Genomic DNA, 16,536 nt, shown 5'->3' on the forward strand with positions numbered 1-16,536 from the left:
GATAATTTAATGTACCAACTTTAGTCCTTCAAACATTATTTTAATGTAATGGAACAATTAAAAATGGAGAATATGCTAAAGCTCCAAAACATTATTCTAAAAATAGAGTGGGACCATACTCAACAACCTGGTTGGACAAAAATTGACCTAACAAAGAGCCTATTACTTTCACATACTATTTGATTCAAAAAGTGGAAGGAGACACTGTGGATAGGAAGGATTAAAGCTAGACTTTCAACAATCAAGAACAACCAAAAGTTTCAACTACCACACAACTTTGGATGGAGACAAATCACCATCCTTCAACCCTTTGTCTATGGTAGGGCCACATAACTTTTTTATTCAAAACTCATTGTCTTGACTAATTTGGATTCATTTGATGTAATACTGATATACTAGAGCTCGTTTGGACATACGACACAAAATCATGATATAAACTGAGATTAGTATGAAGTTGAAGTTTTAGTTTAGATATGCAATATGAATTTCTCATGTTGTATTTTTTTTTTCTCATAAACAGGAAAATCCCACAAGTTGTAGAAATTATCAAAAAAAATCCAACTCTTATACAAGCTTGCCAAATGAGCAAAAATTCATAAACAAAGTATAATATATTACCACATGTTTATACTAAAAAATACAACATTTATTGATTGAACTTTAATTCATATAAAAAGTAAAATTGAACCTAAGTTGTAATATACTACTCTTTAATATAATCCTCCGAGCTTAAAATTGAACATGAGTTTCTTAGAAAAGACTCATGTTAGCTTCACAAAATTAGATTTCCATATTTTTCTTCCATGGCTTAGAACCAAAAGCTAATAAAAGAGAAATACAATAATCCAATTCCTCATTAGCATATCAGTGATTAATATAAGAGAAGTTAAGATATCACCTATCGTTTGGTTTGGAACAAATTATCACAGGACTAGTTATCCTGGGATAACTTATCCCACCATGTATATGGGATAACCTATCCCATCACTATGGTATAAATGGTGGGATAAGTTATCCCAAACATGGCAACCAAACAAGAAACAAAATTTTTATCCCATCACTATTTATTTTTATCCCTCACACCAAACGAATGATAACTTCTCCCCCAGCCATTTAAAATTAAGCAGAAAAATGTGCAGAAACAGTCTAGTTTAATGGTAGAACATATGTACTTTCATCAGTACCATTAAGGCAATACTTTGTAATGAATGTTGCCAAAAGATTATTTAGTCCAATTGCTTTGGAACAGATAGCCACAAAGTGAAAACTATAGTAAAGACAAAGAAAGCCCGTTGTTTATCAGAAGACCTGAAATTCCAATTATAAATTGGACCTCATTATCACTCGACCAAACAAAAGTTACAAAACTCAAAGATATGTTTAAGTGTACATGGGTCAGGAGCATCCATAAAAGCCTATTTCTATCCTCATCTTGGGTTCATTCTGGTTGCCCCGCTGCTCAAACTGAAGAAAATGACGAAGAAATTGTCTTTATTGAAAATATCAGAACTGCCGAGGCCACTTGGTATCGATTTCCACCATTATCTCCAACATCAGAACCAAAACGAAAACAACTTTGGTAGACACCAGCAACCAAGGGTAAGTAATAAGAGTCTAAGAAACTTGTTTAGCTGCAGCTATAACAGCCTCTGCTGTGATTCCAAACTCCTTGTATATTTTTCCAGCAGGGGCACTGGCACCGAATCTGTCAATTCCAATGGCCTTCCCCTTGGATCCGACGATCTTCTCCCACCCAAATGTGGTTCCAGCTTCAATGCTAACTCTAGCGGTAACAGCTGCTGGAAGGACACTTTCCTTGTACTCAGCTGATTGCTCATCGAAAAGCTCCCAAGAAACGAAAGAGACAACTCTCACGGCCTTTCCTTCCTTTCTGAGTTCATCAGCAGCCTTGACAGCAATTTCCAGCTCTGAGCCAGTACCAATCAAAATGACATCAGGCTTGTTGCCTGAAGAGTTGTCTGATATAGTGTAGCCACCTTTTGCTGTTCCTTCAATAGAAGTTCCAGCAAGCTGGGGCAACTTTTGCCGAGAAAGAGCCAGGATGGATGGTGTCTTACTCTTGAGGATGGCCACCCTGTAAGCACCAGCTGTTTCATTACCATCTGCTGGACGGAGCATCAGAACATTGGGCATTGCACGGAAACTTGCCAAGTGCTCAATGGGCTGATGTGTAGGTCCATCTTCTCCAAGCCCAATTGAATCATGAGTCATAACATAGATAACGCGTGATTCAGACAAAGCTGAAATTCTAATGGCTGCTCTCATGTAGTCAGTAAACACAAAGAAAGTAGCACAGTAGGGAATTAAGCCGGGGCTGTGGAGAGCAATTCCATTACAGATAGCTCCCATACCATGTTCACGAACACCAAATCTTATATTACGCTCCTCTGGGGTGCTCTTTTGGAAGTCACCAAACATTTTCATGAGGGTCATGTTTGATGAGGCAAGATCAGCACTACCACCAAGGAAACCAGGAAGAACCTTGGCAAGAGCATTCAAGTTTTGTTGGGACAAGTTTCTGGTGGCATCTGCTGGACTTTCAGGTGTGTAGGTCTGAGATTCAGAAAGCAAGCAAAGTAATTAATCAGTATAGATTTATTTACATGTTCCAGAACTAGACGGGTATTTAGGAAGAATGATTAAATAGAAAAGCATGACCAAGGAATTGTGATGCAAAATAGTTGATTTGACTTATAAAATGTTGGGTAAAAATGAAACAAACTCTCGTCTATATAAGGAGGCAAAAATACATAAAACCACCCAAAAACTAAGAACCCAATATGAAGATAGTGCAAACCAAAAGCAGTTGAAGTCAGCTTTTCAATTGGAGAGAGAACAATAAAAATGACTACTTACAGGAAGAGCTTTCTCCCAGTCAGCAGGTAGTTCACCAGTGATGATGGATTTGAGGTCTGCAGCTTCCTCTGGGTACTTCTTCTCATATTCAGCAAACTTGGAATTCCATCCAGCTTCAAGAGCAGCACCCTCAGGAACATGACGGCTCCAATGGCTGCAAGAAGTAGCAAGTGCACCAATAGCTAGTAAGTTACCAATAATGTTCAAATGAATCTGGAAAACGGGAACGGAATAGTACCTCTTGACTTCTTCAGGCACATGGAAAGGCTCATAAGGCCATCCCAAGTTCTGCCTTGTGGCTTCTACTTCCTTAGCTCCAAGTGCGCTTCCGTGTACACTGTAACTGTTTGACTTGTTGGGCGAGCCAAAACCAATGGTTGTAGTCACCTGAAAGGAGAAAGGCTCAGCAAACCTAATGATAAACGATATGAACTGAATCTATGAAGGAATCTATAGTGACATTACAAATAATGAATTAATCATGCATCCTAACTGAGGGAAACAAAAAATAAAGGAAAAGGGTTGCAAAAATGAAATGTAAAGTTATCAATAAGAAACAAGGGCAAAAAGATGCAACAAAGTATATACAATAACTCAACCATAATACTACTTTCCAGGATTACCTCCTAGTACCCAACATAAAGATGCAACGGGTAAAGTACCTTGATCAAAGTGGGTTTGTCTGTGACTGCTTTTGCTTCCTTAATGGCAGCACGAATCTCATCATAACCAGTGTTACCATTCTTCACCCAGATTACATGCCAACCAAGAGCCTCATAACGGGCAGCAACATCCTCAGTGAAAGCGATTTCTGTGTCACCATCGATTGAGATGTGATTGTCATCATAGAAAGCAATCAACTTTCCGAGCCCCCAGTGTCCAGCAAGAGAAGCAGCTTCTTGTGAAATACCCTCCATCTGGCAACCATCACCAACAATACAATAGCTGCATGAACACCGATACCATTAGTCAAACAAACAGGCTGCATTAAATCCTAGAATTGTTTATGGCATTCAAAATAAAAAAGAGAGAGTGAGGAGACTCTCACGTGTAGTGGTCTACAATCTCAGTATCAGGCTTATTGAAACGAGCAGCCAAGTGCTTCTCTGAGAGGGCCAAGCCAACGGCATTGGCAATCCCTTGTCCAAGAGGCCCTAACCGCAAGAAAATAAATATCATAATCAGTTATACAGCTCTCAACGAAAAGCTACCTACACATATATACATAATACACCACCAGATAGAAATCTAATAAATGTAGACGGACATATAAAAAGTGCACTAACCAGTAGTGACTTCAACACCAGGTGTCTCAAAGTTCTCGGGGTGTCCAGGGGTTTTGCTTCCCCACTGACGGAAGCTCTTCAAGTCCTCTTCCTAGTCAAAATATAACAGTAAACATCATCAGCACAGTTTAAACAACACAACGGCAGAAATTAACTCCAAATGTAATCTAAGTAAATTCTAAGTACAAACACACTTCAAAAGACATAAGCTCATTAAGCTAAAAGACAGATAAAAATTATTAGTAACTGTCCAAAGTGTACCAAAAATCATGTTTCAGTTTTCAGTGCTGTATGGAGGAAATATTTTTCTGCAAATGAAATGGATATACCAGAAAGATGTGTCTTTGGTATGAAGGAAAATATTTTCCATGGTTTACCCACTTAATTTCAAGTGAATCATTGATTGGTTAGTGAAAAATATCTTCTGAAAAAATATTTATCGCAAATTAGATAGTGCTTCAATGAATTCTTTTAGTATCAAATACTGATAACAGTGTGCAAGTATTGGTTGTAGCAAGTGATATGAAGTATAAGAGCTAAAAATAGTTATAAAGGGAAAATGACCTGCACCCATTAGAGCACAAGCCATTTCCCCTTTTAGTGAAACATAATTCTCTGCAGAACTCAAAAAGATAAGAAGCTTTTAAAGATCCAATTCAGAAAAATAAAAACACAAAGCAGAAAATATATAGATCCACTCATGCATACACAAATTTAAGGGCAGAAAAGAGTTAAAAGACTTAAGGATTTTTACCCTGACAGCATCATAGCCAGCGAGGTGAAGCAAAGCATACTGAAGCATACATCCATGTCCGGCGGAGAGAACAAAGCGATCACGATTAAACCAATAAGGGTTCTTGGGGTTATACCTCATGATCTCATCGTACAATATATGACCCATAGGAGCACATCCCATAGGTAAACCCGGATGACCCGAATTCGCCTTTTCAACAGCATCAATAGCCAAAAATCTGATCGTATTTACAGATTTCTCAACAAGGGCATTATCAGTTTTCTCTAAAGTCTCTACAGCAGCTGAAGCGAGAATCGCTGAGTGTCTGCCGGAGGCGGCGGTGGAGGGAAGAATATGGCGGCGGAATGAGGTAGCAGTGGTGGATTTAAGACCGGAAAAAGTTGGAAGAGAGAGGGAAGAAGGGGAAAGCTGAGAGTTTGTGGAAGAAGAAGAGCCATGGCGAGAAACTGAACGAGAAAGGATAGCTTGAGAGAGAGTGAGAGAAGAAGAAGCCATGGCTTACAGAGAGAGAAATGTGAGAAGATGAGTTGATATAAATTAGGAAAATGAAATGTAGAGTGGCCTTTATATGACTTTTGAGGATTTATTTTTAGGGATTGGCTCCTTTTGGCTCTAAGAGATACTTACGAGTAGGTCAATGTCATGCAACTATACTTAATTAATATATAAATATGTCTTTTAATTTTAATTTATTTAATATATAATAATATACAAAAAAATAAAAATTATTTGATGTACGATAGTTATATTAGAATGGAGGATGATATCTAGATTCACATTGTGTAGTACCCAATTCAAATAAAAACGCTCTTTATTAAGAATATATAATTAGTTGAACAAATAAACACACATATCATACATGATATAATATAAAACAATTGTCATATAGAACGAGTGTATTTACTTGTTAAAAGGGAATTTCTTTATTTGCTTTATTTTGGTTTTTTTGGGACCATTTTGTTTTATTTTGGTTCTTTGTTGTTTCAAGTCAATTGCCATAATGTTAATCTTCCAAAATTAATGATTTTTTTCTTCTTCTGAAACTTGAGAAGTTTGACAGAAGCCATTTAGTGAGAGTGATGAGATGAAAGCAATTTTTTGGAAAAAAAAACATGACCAAGAATGAAGGAGACATTTGAAAGGAATATATTGTTTATATTCTCTCTATTTTTTTCTCTTTGTATTAAATAAAATGATGTAGAATAGTAGCATATTCTCAAAATTGATTATGGCTATAAAAAAAAATAAGGAAGAAAAAAACCAAGTAGAGAAACTTGGAGAAATATTAGGTACAATAACATATGTAAGTGAAATATCATGAATTTGAAAAGGGTAAAATATACAGAGACTTTGTTAGATATCTGTGGAGGTAGAGATGTTATTTCTGAATTCTAATATATGCTCAATTCAAAAGAAATGTAATCAAAACAAAATGATATGTCAATAAAATAGCAAGATAAGCAAAATGAATAAAACAAATAATAATAATAATAATAATAATAATAATAATAATAATAAAGAATAAATATAAAAAATAAAATAATATGGAAATACTAAATAATATTATTAAATTAGGTAGGTGGAATACAAGAATCCAACAACCAAATTAGGTTTGTTAACTTTGACACCCTTCATCAACAACATAAGAAGTCCCTAAAAAAGAGTTGGTGGAAGCTATGTTTTAGGTCAAAAAAATCATCTCACCTAACCATATAGCAAAATCCAACTGAAAAATTTTAAACATATTTTTAGTGAAAAAAGAATTACTAAAAAATATTGTACCTACTAGTTTTTGATGTGGAATTCTATGTCAGGCTTAAGATTTTTAATTTTTTTTATATTGTTCTAGAGTTGTCAAATTTAGTTTAAAGAGAAAACAAATCCTTCTTTGTAGCATTGAAATCGAAAAATTTATTAAGTGTATTCAAAGAAAAACATATATATATATATATACTCAATAAAAGATATTTAATTAATCACCCCTTTAATATACACATTTACTTCTTTGAATGGAGAAAGAAACAAAAGAAGTTAATACCCTTATCTATTTAAAAAAATTCACTAATGCGTGAATGATCTATAAATAAAGAAATTAAGAAGGGAACATTTGGTAGAATTAAACACTTTGATAGCTAATTAAAATTATACTGATATTAACAATATAAGGATTACTTATAAGAAATCGATGCATGATTTAATATAAATTCTATCATTTTTATAAAATAATATATAAATCCTCTCATAATTTATAAATATATTAATTATATCGACTTTTAAATTATAAATTAAATGTCATATTAATTATATAAATAAATAAATAATTTATTCTTAAGCTATGAAACATAATTTCCCTTACATATAATTTAATACATGTATAACTCATCTCCAAATCAGTTATCAACCGATCCCTTAAACCTAACTGATACTGATGCTGTGTGGAGTTGTTGGAGTTTGGGGCTGTCGTTATAGACGCACGCAATAGCAGATTGGTCATTTTTAGCAGGCGGCAATTACAAGGCGCAAAGACCACTTGGCACTAAAAATAGCAGCAACCAATACAAATTAACTTGCTCTTCACCTAGTTATTATAACCACTTCTGTTTTTTATTTATTTACCTTGTGCCTTATTTGGTTTTCACTTGACATTCGATATTTCTATTGAAGTTCAAATTATGTCGCGTAGGATTATTTATTGAAAACTTGACTTAAAAAAAAATACTAAATAGTAATTACCTTACCTAGTTTATTAAGGGGCTTGAAACCTAAAATGTGACGACTGATTAAAAATGGAGGGATAACTTTTAGTTTTGTATGTTCGAATTCAAAGTACTAATAGTATATAACTAGAGAATGAAGTTAAGTGCACATCAAGTCAGGATGGCCGAGTGGTCTAAGGCGCCAGACTCAAGTTCTGGTCTTCGTAAGAGGGCGTGGGTTCAAATCCCACTTCTGACATTTTTATAAAATATTTTTTCTCTTTAAAAAATAAATAGACTAAAAAGAGAGTAACTACAGTCTACATACACACATCAAAGAAAGAAAGTTAAACGTAGTCATTAAAGATAAAAGTAAAGTGAGTGAGTTAAAACTATATAATGTCTTCTAAGTTACTTAATTGTTACTATCATTTTGGAAAGTACTGATTACTTTATCTATATTAGTTGCATTCATTATAATCGTTTGGTAAGAAGGATAAGAGTTTTTTTTTTTTTTTTTTTGGAATTTATACCACTAGACAGTGTCTAGCGGCCTTTTATTAATAATATAATTAAAAGAAAACCTCAACAAAGATAAGTACAAGCAAGGGGGACTAGACCTTACCTTACCAATTCTAATGAGGTACGAAACCTCTACTAATTAACCCGCACGAAGAAAATAAAAGCTAGAGAAAACAAAGTATTCTATGATCATCACAGAGTTTATAATACACTCTATGATGATATTACAAATGTATAAAAGTCATGATGAGATTTGAGTAATTAAACTCAAACTTCGTTTTACAAAAGTATGAACTAAAAAAGACAGATTGCCCTTCTAAAGTAACCTGGAGTGTTTTCCTCTTCTCTACCTCTTCAAATCTGTCTAACAATACTTGACAGTTCATTTATTCTTCTTAGATTTATTGGATCTTGTTAAAGTTGTTAACATTGTCATATGATTCTACTTTGTCAGTTGCATCGGTAGGTGCCTTGGAACAAACTCCTCAGTCATCTTATCATCCCAACTATTTTTTCTTTCATGCTTCTTTTTGTTGTTGCGTTGTTGCCTAGAAGAAATATATGCATCCCTAGCTGCATTTGCAAAACAATTATTCAACTTATCATATTATTCACTTTCCTCAAAGGTGTCCTCATCTTGTAGGTTAGCAAATCTGTTTGTGCAGAAAGAACTACTACCAACATCTTGTAGTTGTTTGTTTGTGTTAATAGGCGTAAGAGAAGTCAATTTTTTAACATTATAACTCACCAACGCATCAAGAAGCTCTTTGTCACCAACTGAAACTTTTTGAACCTTAGTACCTGTTAAAACCAATTGTCGCCCTATATGTAATGGGGATGAATCACTGGAAATGCCACTACCCTTAGGCACAAAAAATGGTGCTTCGGGGCTCAATTTTCTATGAGTTGTGACATGTTCATCCTCTTCTTCCACCCGATCGACCCATCGACTCACCTGTAACACCTTTTTGCCCGCTAGAAGTGATCAAATTATTTGTCGAAGTAACTTGAGAGATTGAAACAATCAGTAGAGCATGAGAATTAACCATATTCAACTTAGGAGCAACATGAGGCTTAATTTGAGAGGCTCCAGGAGAACCAATTTGAGTTCCAACATCAACTGTTACCCTGCTCTATCAACTATATTAGACTGTCCAAGTTCTTTTATTTGCGCCACAAAAGTAGCAGTTGTGTTAATGGCTACATCTTCAGTCAATAGCTTTCCAGAAGCGACTTGCGACGCAACACCAAAAGCCTTTGAATTAGTTGTCTTTTCTTGAAGCCCAATCTTATCATTTGTTGTATCTGCAGGTTCACTCCCTACCCTCGCGATCCCTGTAGCTGTAACACTTTCTTTTTCAGTAGCATTATAATTTAGTTGCTGCCCAACTTCAGTTTGACATGTTTGCTGCCCAGAATTTTCAAGTTTCCATGTTGCAATCGAATTTCGATCAAGCACCTGACCTGCATTCGAACCAACTTGATCTTCACATGAAATTACACATGTATAGCCTTCTTGATATCCTTGGCCCTTATCTGAAGTTTTCGTAGCATCAGCCAAACTTTTTCCAGAGATGTTTAACAACTGAACCTCTGGTCCAGGCACCAAAAGGCCCTCCCAAACCTTTGTTCCAGGCACTGACCTTTGACCAACTACTACTAGCCTTGTATCGCCCCACTATTTTCAGTAGTTAGGTGCTGCATAGAATTGATATTCGGTGTTCCGTTCACATTACTTGCATTATCTGTATCATTAGAGACTTTATTTTCAGTTTTTTTTTGCATTCAAGAAGTCTCGTGCATCACCCTGCAATTGTTCCAGATTGTTTGTTTTGTCATCTTGATTACCCTCTTCCCTTTTGTTTTTCTGGATCATTAGTCGGCAATCAACATCTTCATGACCTTGGTGCTTACAATAGGTACAATACAAAGGAAGATTATCAAACACAACCTGTTGATAGTGTTCAATGAGCTTACCAGATTGTTCATCCAAAAAATGCATCCTTACTCGTTTCGGATGTTTGTCCATAAGATCAAGAATGACCTTAACTCTAGTTGTGCTAGGTCTTGTCCTATTTTAAGTGGCTTTATCTATGGCTACTGCTTACCAATAGCCGATGCAATGGATAACAAAGGTCTTCGAGCAAAAAGATTTGGCAACAGATCCGGTAGCGAAACCCACGCCAAAGCTTTTGAAGTTTCTTCCTTAGGGTTAAAATTGTGTCCATGGAAAGTTACGGAACAGATGTTGTTCCCCATTAAATTGAAGATAACCAAACTGTTTTGAAAGAACAGAGCAAAAACCTTCATAAAGATCACACCGAATTAAAAGATGTCGCGAGCCAATTAAATAACGTCCTTTGATGACCAACTGTTTTGGAATTAATTTTCTCAATTCGTGTAAGCTTGGCGCACCATAGGAAAGCTTCATAATCACGGCTTGATGAAGTCCCTCTCAACGACATACTCATCTAATTCCTTAGAAGTAAATCAGACAGTTGGTTCCCCGTGTATTAATTGAATAGGTTTCAAGATTGTTTTGGTCAGTGCCGTAAGATTATAATTCATTAGACATGCATATGTATTTATAAGGTTTGACTCTCCCACAGTTTGAGACTCAGGAGAGGCTTCTAAGTAACCATTCACGAGCAGCCGCATGGATTAGGTTTTTCTGGGGTCAGGATGTTTAATTGAGATGAAATTGGAAGATAACTTATTCCGAAATTAGTTATCTCCAGATTAAAGTGTTGTTTTTATCCCTCAATATGGTAAGATGACAAACCTAGAAATGAATAACTTGTTCCCAACCAAATGAGTAAGAGTTGCTCGCAGTTGAAATGAGAAACTTAACGAGTAGAATCATTTGTTAACTTGTATTTAAATAAGATGCTACACAAATAATTTATTTTCTCATACAACAGAGACTCATGGCTAAGCGCAGTATTTACAAGATCATGTCACTTCATGTAAAGCTCAGTTTCTCACCCTGGAGAAAGATAGAAACGAGTTCCATTCATTTATCCTTAAAATTTAAACCAAGAACTTACATCATCTTGACTCGTTTACAGTTTGAAACAGAGCTCCGAATCCCTCTGCCTGTTACGGAATATGCGGCTGCTGCTGATCGAACAGAAGGCGACTTGTCAATGTATGCATACCTTTCGTTACCATTCCAGTATAGAATCACCCGGTTAGTGCAAGCATGTGACCAGCTATCTCCTGTTTAGCAAGACTTAATAAGAAGCTAAAATAGGGACAATGCTTAATACAATAATATCACCATCTTCGTTTTCCTCAAACTTGTAAAAACCAGAAAAATTTCTTCAGGAATGTGGAGGGTTCAGAGCCAAAATCAGCAACATAGCAGGTATATAGTGTAACAAGTTATATCATTACAAAAGGAGGCTTTGTAATTACCTAATGCAAGAGTTAATTGATATTGACCTTCTGTATACTTGGTGGTGACTTGATTCAAGAGGATAACCTACACAAATAAATCAATTCATATAATCATAAGTAACACTGTCAAATCATGTACAGAAAGAAAATCACTTAGGTAATAAAGTTATCCTTACTGCCAAAGTATATTTCTTTGCAAGCTTCATCAGCTTTAAGGCCATTCCACCCAGTAGTCGGGTTCTAAGGGCCATGTCATCAAAATCTTGACGGAAATGGAATGTAATGCTATCAATTATAACCACCTTCACCTATTAAGCATAAAATTTAAGAGATCACATATTTTTGGTAATGAGGATGAATATTTAAAAAGAAAGAGTTACTCTACCCACATCTTTATGCTCTGAAATGAACTTTTCCAAGTAATTTACAACAGCAATTTGCTCTGTGTAACTACAAACGCGAAAATAGAATATATTCTCAAGGAAATCCTTTGGCTGCATGTTAACTTGACAAGCTTGTAAATCCCTCTTTAAAAATCCATGATATTCGTGCATATCTTCCAAACAAGCTTCAGCAATTTGTAAAGCACGCTCCACCATGAAGCTTCCTTCTGTATCTACAAAGTGCATATAACTCTAAGTGCTTGGCTGATTTTAGAAAGAGACTAGCTATAATTGATGTAAGATGTGAAGAAAAAGACAACTCTATCAGCACGTACCTATATATACTGCCTTGCCTTGGAGACCGCCATAATCCATGGGAATTTGAACGTTCACTGCAAGTTGTATCCTGAATTTTGAAGCGTCTTAACCACAAGAAACAAAAATGAAGCTATTTCTAATACACAGGAAGTACATATGACAACGATTACCCAAGTTGCGTTTTACCAATTCCTGGCACCCCACCTGAAACAATCAGAAAATAATTTATCCTCACTTGACAAGAGCTGCAAACATGTCGTCTTAGAAATGCCAATAAGCAAGAGTGAACACCTTATGATATGTTAGTAATGGGCAAGCATATGTAGAGGTTTAAACACTAACCAATTTCAGTAACCTCTTTGCAACTTATACCCCCACCCAAGATATCGTCCAACTCTGAACAGGATGTTGTGATACGTCCAAGCGATTTCTCCTCGTTTAGCATTTCCCAGGCACTCTGTGCTCCTATACCCAAGAAACACATAACTAAATATGCTTCCTATTTGCCAAATAATCAAAGCAGAAAAAATGACACTGCATGCTACTGTCAACAAGTCACACTGAAACAAACTTAATCATTGAACAAATGACCTCATAATTGTAAATTACTGTAAGCATTACCTAGATGACTTCTAATGGACAAAACATCAAGTTTTCAAAAGGAGAGAGAATAGTAGTAATAACATACCATTGACAATAGAGCTAGTTCCATTAGATCTTTCCGATCCCCTCCTTTGTGATGCAACTCTCAAAATCTCGAGCGCCTCATTTTCTGAAATCTTTAGATCTATAACAGATAAAGTCAAAACAATGAAATATTCTACATATGCATAAAAACACTAATTAGGAATAACATTGGTGTCACTCGTTAAACAAAACTTAATCTGTTTTAGTGTCCATCACACTTAATCAAAAAATTATAACGGAAAGAAAATGAAAGTCATGCAAATTTAAGCTTCTCTTTGTTGTAGCTCCAAGCTTATTCTTTTCCTAATTTTCCTAAAAAATGAGTTCCCCTTACATCCAGCGGCAGAGCTATAATGGTGGCTACGGGTTCAGCAGAATCCAGTAACTTTGTCTCAAACTTTGCATGTGTGTTAAAGGCATAATACATAAACCGACACTCCAACTGTCAAGTAATCCCTCCAACTTTGCATGTGTGTTAAAGGCATAATACATAAACCGACACTCAAACTTGGCCTCAACTGTCAAGTAATCCCTCCAACTTTGCATGCACATCTAGACACCTCCATCTGACAATAATACACTCCAACCCGTCCCCACTGTATTTCATGGACACCTAACACTGACATGAATTGGGTTCTTACAAGTGGAATTAGGGAGAATCTAGTTTTCATATGTTGAAATAATGTTTAATTTGATCACCGGTTAAGGTGCCGGACTCGGATTTTGAGCTCCAAGTTGATGCTTGAAAGGTTAATTGAACTAAGGAGAGGTGGAGCCAGAATTTTTAGTTTATGGCTTCTGGACCACAATTGGCAGGACTCTGATAATTTCGTAATGATCAGCGAATTACAGCGTCGATAACTTGTTTTCTGATTCGTATACATACAAGAAGATCAAGTAATATGTATCTTGATTCAGTTCCTTGATCTTTTTGATGCTTAGAATTCGAAATCTTTTGTTCCTTAATTTTAGCTTCAATGGCGGAGCTGAGAACAGTAGCTTTTGTTTTACAAAAATTGGAAAAATGTGAAATGAGGTTTGATTGAAAAAGAATTTCGAGAAAACTTCTAATTGTTTTCGAAAAACTGGAAAAATTAAAGATCATTTCATTATTTTTTGAAACAAACACCACCTTAATGCTAGTTAGAAATGTGTTGATTGAAGAATTTGGGAATGGAGTCTGGAGATTGAACGAGTTGTAGGATGATGCTAGATTTCCTATAATACTGGAGTTAAACAGACGAATGAGTAAGACTGGACACAAACGGAAAGCAGAGTTGCGTAACAGTAAAGATTATTCAACAAAAAACAATAGTTTTATTAGCACAAGTCTCATCAGGAACCAGATCTAAGACTCTCCTCCTCAAATGTCGAGATAACACAGTAAGCTTAATGCAACTACTTCGAAAATCTTCTGATTATCTGTTAGTAAAATTCAACAGTTATGACTCATCACTATATGAATGCATTTATGCATATCTACTACAAATGTACTTGGACTTTTATAGGAGATTAATGCACAGGCAATGTATATAGATAACTAATGGTATAACAATACCTTGATACATTCTTATTTCGTAGATATGAATATCTCTATATATTAAATACATACACTTAGAAGAAACATACATCACAGATTTACATATTTGAATGTAGAGGAAGGATTAATAGTCTTTATTTATGGTGACTCTTTTACAGTCACAAAGAGACACTTTAGAAACTATATAAAGGGCTCTTGGTCCTTCTCTTAACTCAACCAAATTTGTACATCCCATGATTATATAACAAATTTAAAGTGAATTAGGAGAGTGAAGATCAAGACTGACTCTATATTGATGAAAACACCAATTCAATCCTACGCGATGAATGATCAAATAAACTCAAACAACGACTCAAGCCAAATAAACCAACAAATTTGCCCCAAAACTCCAATATTATAGGAAATCTAGCATCATCTCGTTCAATCTCCGGACTCCATTTCCAAATTCTTTCAATCAACAAATTTCTAACTAGTATTAAGGTGGTGTTTGTTTGAAAAAACAATGAAATGATCTTTCAATGTTTCCAGTTTTTCAAAAACAATTAGAACTTTTCTCGAAATTATTTTTTCAATCAAACCTCATTTCACTTTTCCAATTTCGTAAAACAAAAGCCACTGATCTCAGCTCCGCCATCGCCGTAAAATTACAGAACAGAGGAGCAGTATATAAAATTTCGAATTCTAAGCACCAAAAAAGATCAAGGAACTGAATCAAAATACATATTACTTGACCTTGTTGTGCGTATACAAATCAGAAAACAAGTTATCAACGCTATAATTCACCAGTCATTACAAAAGTGATCAGATTCCAGAAGAATCCTGCCAATTGTGGTCCGAAAGCCATAAACTAAAAATCCTGGCTCCGCCTCTCCTTAATTCAGTTAACCTTTCCTAGTAAAAAGAATATCATATTTCCAGCAGAAGATTATTAAAACCTTTCAGGCATCATACAACTTGGAGCTCAAAATCTGAGTCCGGCACCTTAACTATCGATCAAATTAGACATTAATTCAACAAATGAAAACTAGATTCTCCCCAATTCCACTAGTAAGAGCCCAATTCAAAGCGCCTCTCTTTCTCTACATATATTTCACTACGCGAAAACAAATAAACTAGCTAACTTATAAACCGATTGCTAGTCAATTCAAAGACAGATTCAGAGCATTAATAGTAATAAATTTGACAGAGAGAAGAAGTATACCGCGGGCAATATCGGAGTGAGAAACGGAAAAGAGAGAAGATATAGAAGTGTAGCCGCCGGAGATAAGCTTCGCTCTCAGCGACGCCGATATCGGAAGACTTGAAACTTCCATCACAATCTTTTCAGGGTTTTCCCGCTCAAAATTGGAGCTAATGACAAAATGGTCATGAATTATTCAAAGTAATTTCTTAAACATATTCTAGAAATTTTAATTTATTATTAAGTTAATAAAAAAAGATGTATTTTTGGATTTTTGTTAAATATTTTAAATAAACTCTGTTTAGATTTGAATATTGTGGAAAAACAAAGTTGATCAACAATATTGATAATAATGATATGGGAGTTGGAGTTTTAATAATGAATTAATTGACCATTCGATAGTGACAAAATTTTTATTCAAGTACAACGAATTTCTTGAATAAATGCTTGTGAATAGTAATTTTCAAGAGAATTATGAAATATTAATTAAAGTATTTAATAAGATTTGTTTAAATGTCATGCACGATTACAAGTTGAATCAAAGAAGATAAGTATTGATTTAGTTACCATGGATAGCAAGGATGTTTTGCTTCATGCATTCGTCGACAAGTTTATGATATAATAAGAATAGCTATGAAAAAAGTGATACAAGATGGACGTAGGAAGCTCAGCTGTAGTGTGAAAGGTGCAGTAGATATAATTGAAGAAAAATATGAAGGCTACTCGGAATATGAATGTAGCTTGTGAAGATATTTAGAATATCTGCATATCTAAAGCAAGACGTTTTTGTACATATTTTTCTAGAAGTTTTAATATTGTAGCTCATAACGTAGCTAAGTTTTCGACTTCTTTGTTAATTTTTCTTGGGAACGAATATTTCCAAGTTAAATTGTA

The 16,536-nt window shown here is 35.0% G+C and overlaps 2 protein-coding genes and 1 non-coding gene across 3 annotated transcripts; 1 reads left to right on the forward strand and 2 right to left on the reverse strand.

The window, feature by feature from the left end:
- Positions 1 to 1,295: 1,295 nt before the first annotated feature.
- LOC125869386 (transketolase, chloroplastic-like) lies at positions 1,296 to 5,453 on the reverse strand. The gene is made up of 7 exons (XM_049549966.1): positions 4,918 to 5,453; positions 4,164 to 4,254; positions 3,926 to 4,031; positions 3,540 to 3,822; positions 3,116 to 3,264; positions 2,878 to 3,031; positions 1,296 to 2,574 (listed from the first exon to the last, which is right to left on the reverse strand). Exons 1-7 carry the CDS (start codon positions 5,410 to 5,412, stop codon positions 1,615 to 1,617), a joined length of 2,238 nt encoding a protein of 745 aa, XP_049405923.1. The 5' UTR covers positions 5,413 to 5,453; the 3' UTR covers positions 1,296 to 1,614.
- A 2,335-nt stretch (positions 5,454 to 7,788) lies between these two features.
- On the forward strand, positions 7,789 to 7,872 carry TRNAL-CAA (transfer RNA leucine (anticodon CAA)). Its single transcript has one exon. It is a non-coding gene; the product is annotated as a tRNA-Leu (tRNA).
- Positions 7,873 to 11,021: 3,149 nt separating this feature from the next.
- On the reverse strand, positions 11,022 to 15,804 carry LOC125867529 (DNA repair protein RAD51 homolog 3). Its single transcript, XM_049548067.1, has 9 exons — positions 15,664 to 15,804; positions 12,924 to 13,022; positions 12,578 to 12,700; positions 12,406 to 12,439; positions 12,253 to 12,323; positions 11,924 to 12,150; positions 11,711 to 11,842; positions 11,553 to 11,619; positions 11,022 to 11,354 (listed from the first exon to the last, which is right to left on the reverse strand). The coding sequence occupies exons 1-9, from the start codon at positions 15,773 to 15,775 to the stop codon at positions 11,179 to 11,181; spliced, it is 1,041 nt and encodes a 346-aa protein (XP_049404024.1). The 5' UTR covers positions 15,776 to 15,804; the 3' UTR covers positions 11,022 to 11,178.
- Between the last annotated feature and the right edge of the window lie 732 nt (positions 15,805 to 16,536).

The sequence above is a fragment of the Solanum stenotomum genome, chromosome 6 (genome assembly GCF_019186545.1).
Source record: "Solanum stenotomum isolate F172 chromosome 6, ASM1918654v1, whole genome shotgun sequence".
Taxonomy (NCBI): Eukaryota; Viridiplantae; Streptophyta; class Magnoliopsida; order Solanales; family Solanaceae; genus Solanum; species Solanum stenotomum.

Excerpts from the sequence above, each read along its gene's own strand:
- LOC125869386 (XM_049549966.1), bottom strand. The coding sequence starts at position 5,412 with ATGGCTTCTTCTTCTCTCACTCTCTCTCAAGCTATCCTTTCTCGTTCA. Across the intron at positions 3,032-3,115 it reads GTGCCTGAAGAAGTCAAGAG|CCATTGGAGCCGTCATGTTC; the intron begins GTACTATTCCGT and ends TACTTCTTGCAG. Across the intron at positions 2,575-2,877 it reads ACTGGGAGAAAGCTCTTCCT|ACCTACACACCTGAAAGTCC; the intron begins GTAAGTAGTCAT and ends TCTGAATCTCAG.
- LOC125867529 (XM_049548067.1), bottom strand. The coding sequence starts at position 15,775 with ATGGAAGTTTCAAGTCTTCCGATATCGGCGTCGCTGAGAGCGAAGCTT. Across the intron at positions 12,324-12,405 it reads ATTGGTAAAACGCAACTTGG|GATACAACTTGCAGTGAACG; the intron begins GTAATCGTTGTC and ends TTCAAAATTCAG. Across the intron at positions 11,355-11,552 it reads TCAATTAACTCTTGCATTAG|GAGATAGCTGGTCACATGCT; the intron begins GTAATTACAAAG and ends CTTGCTAAACAG.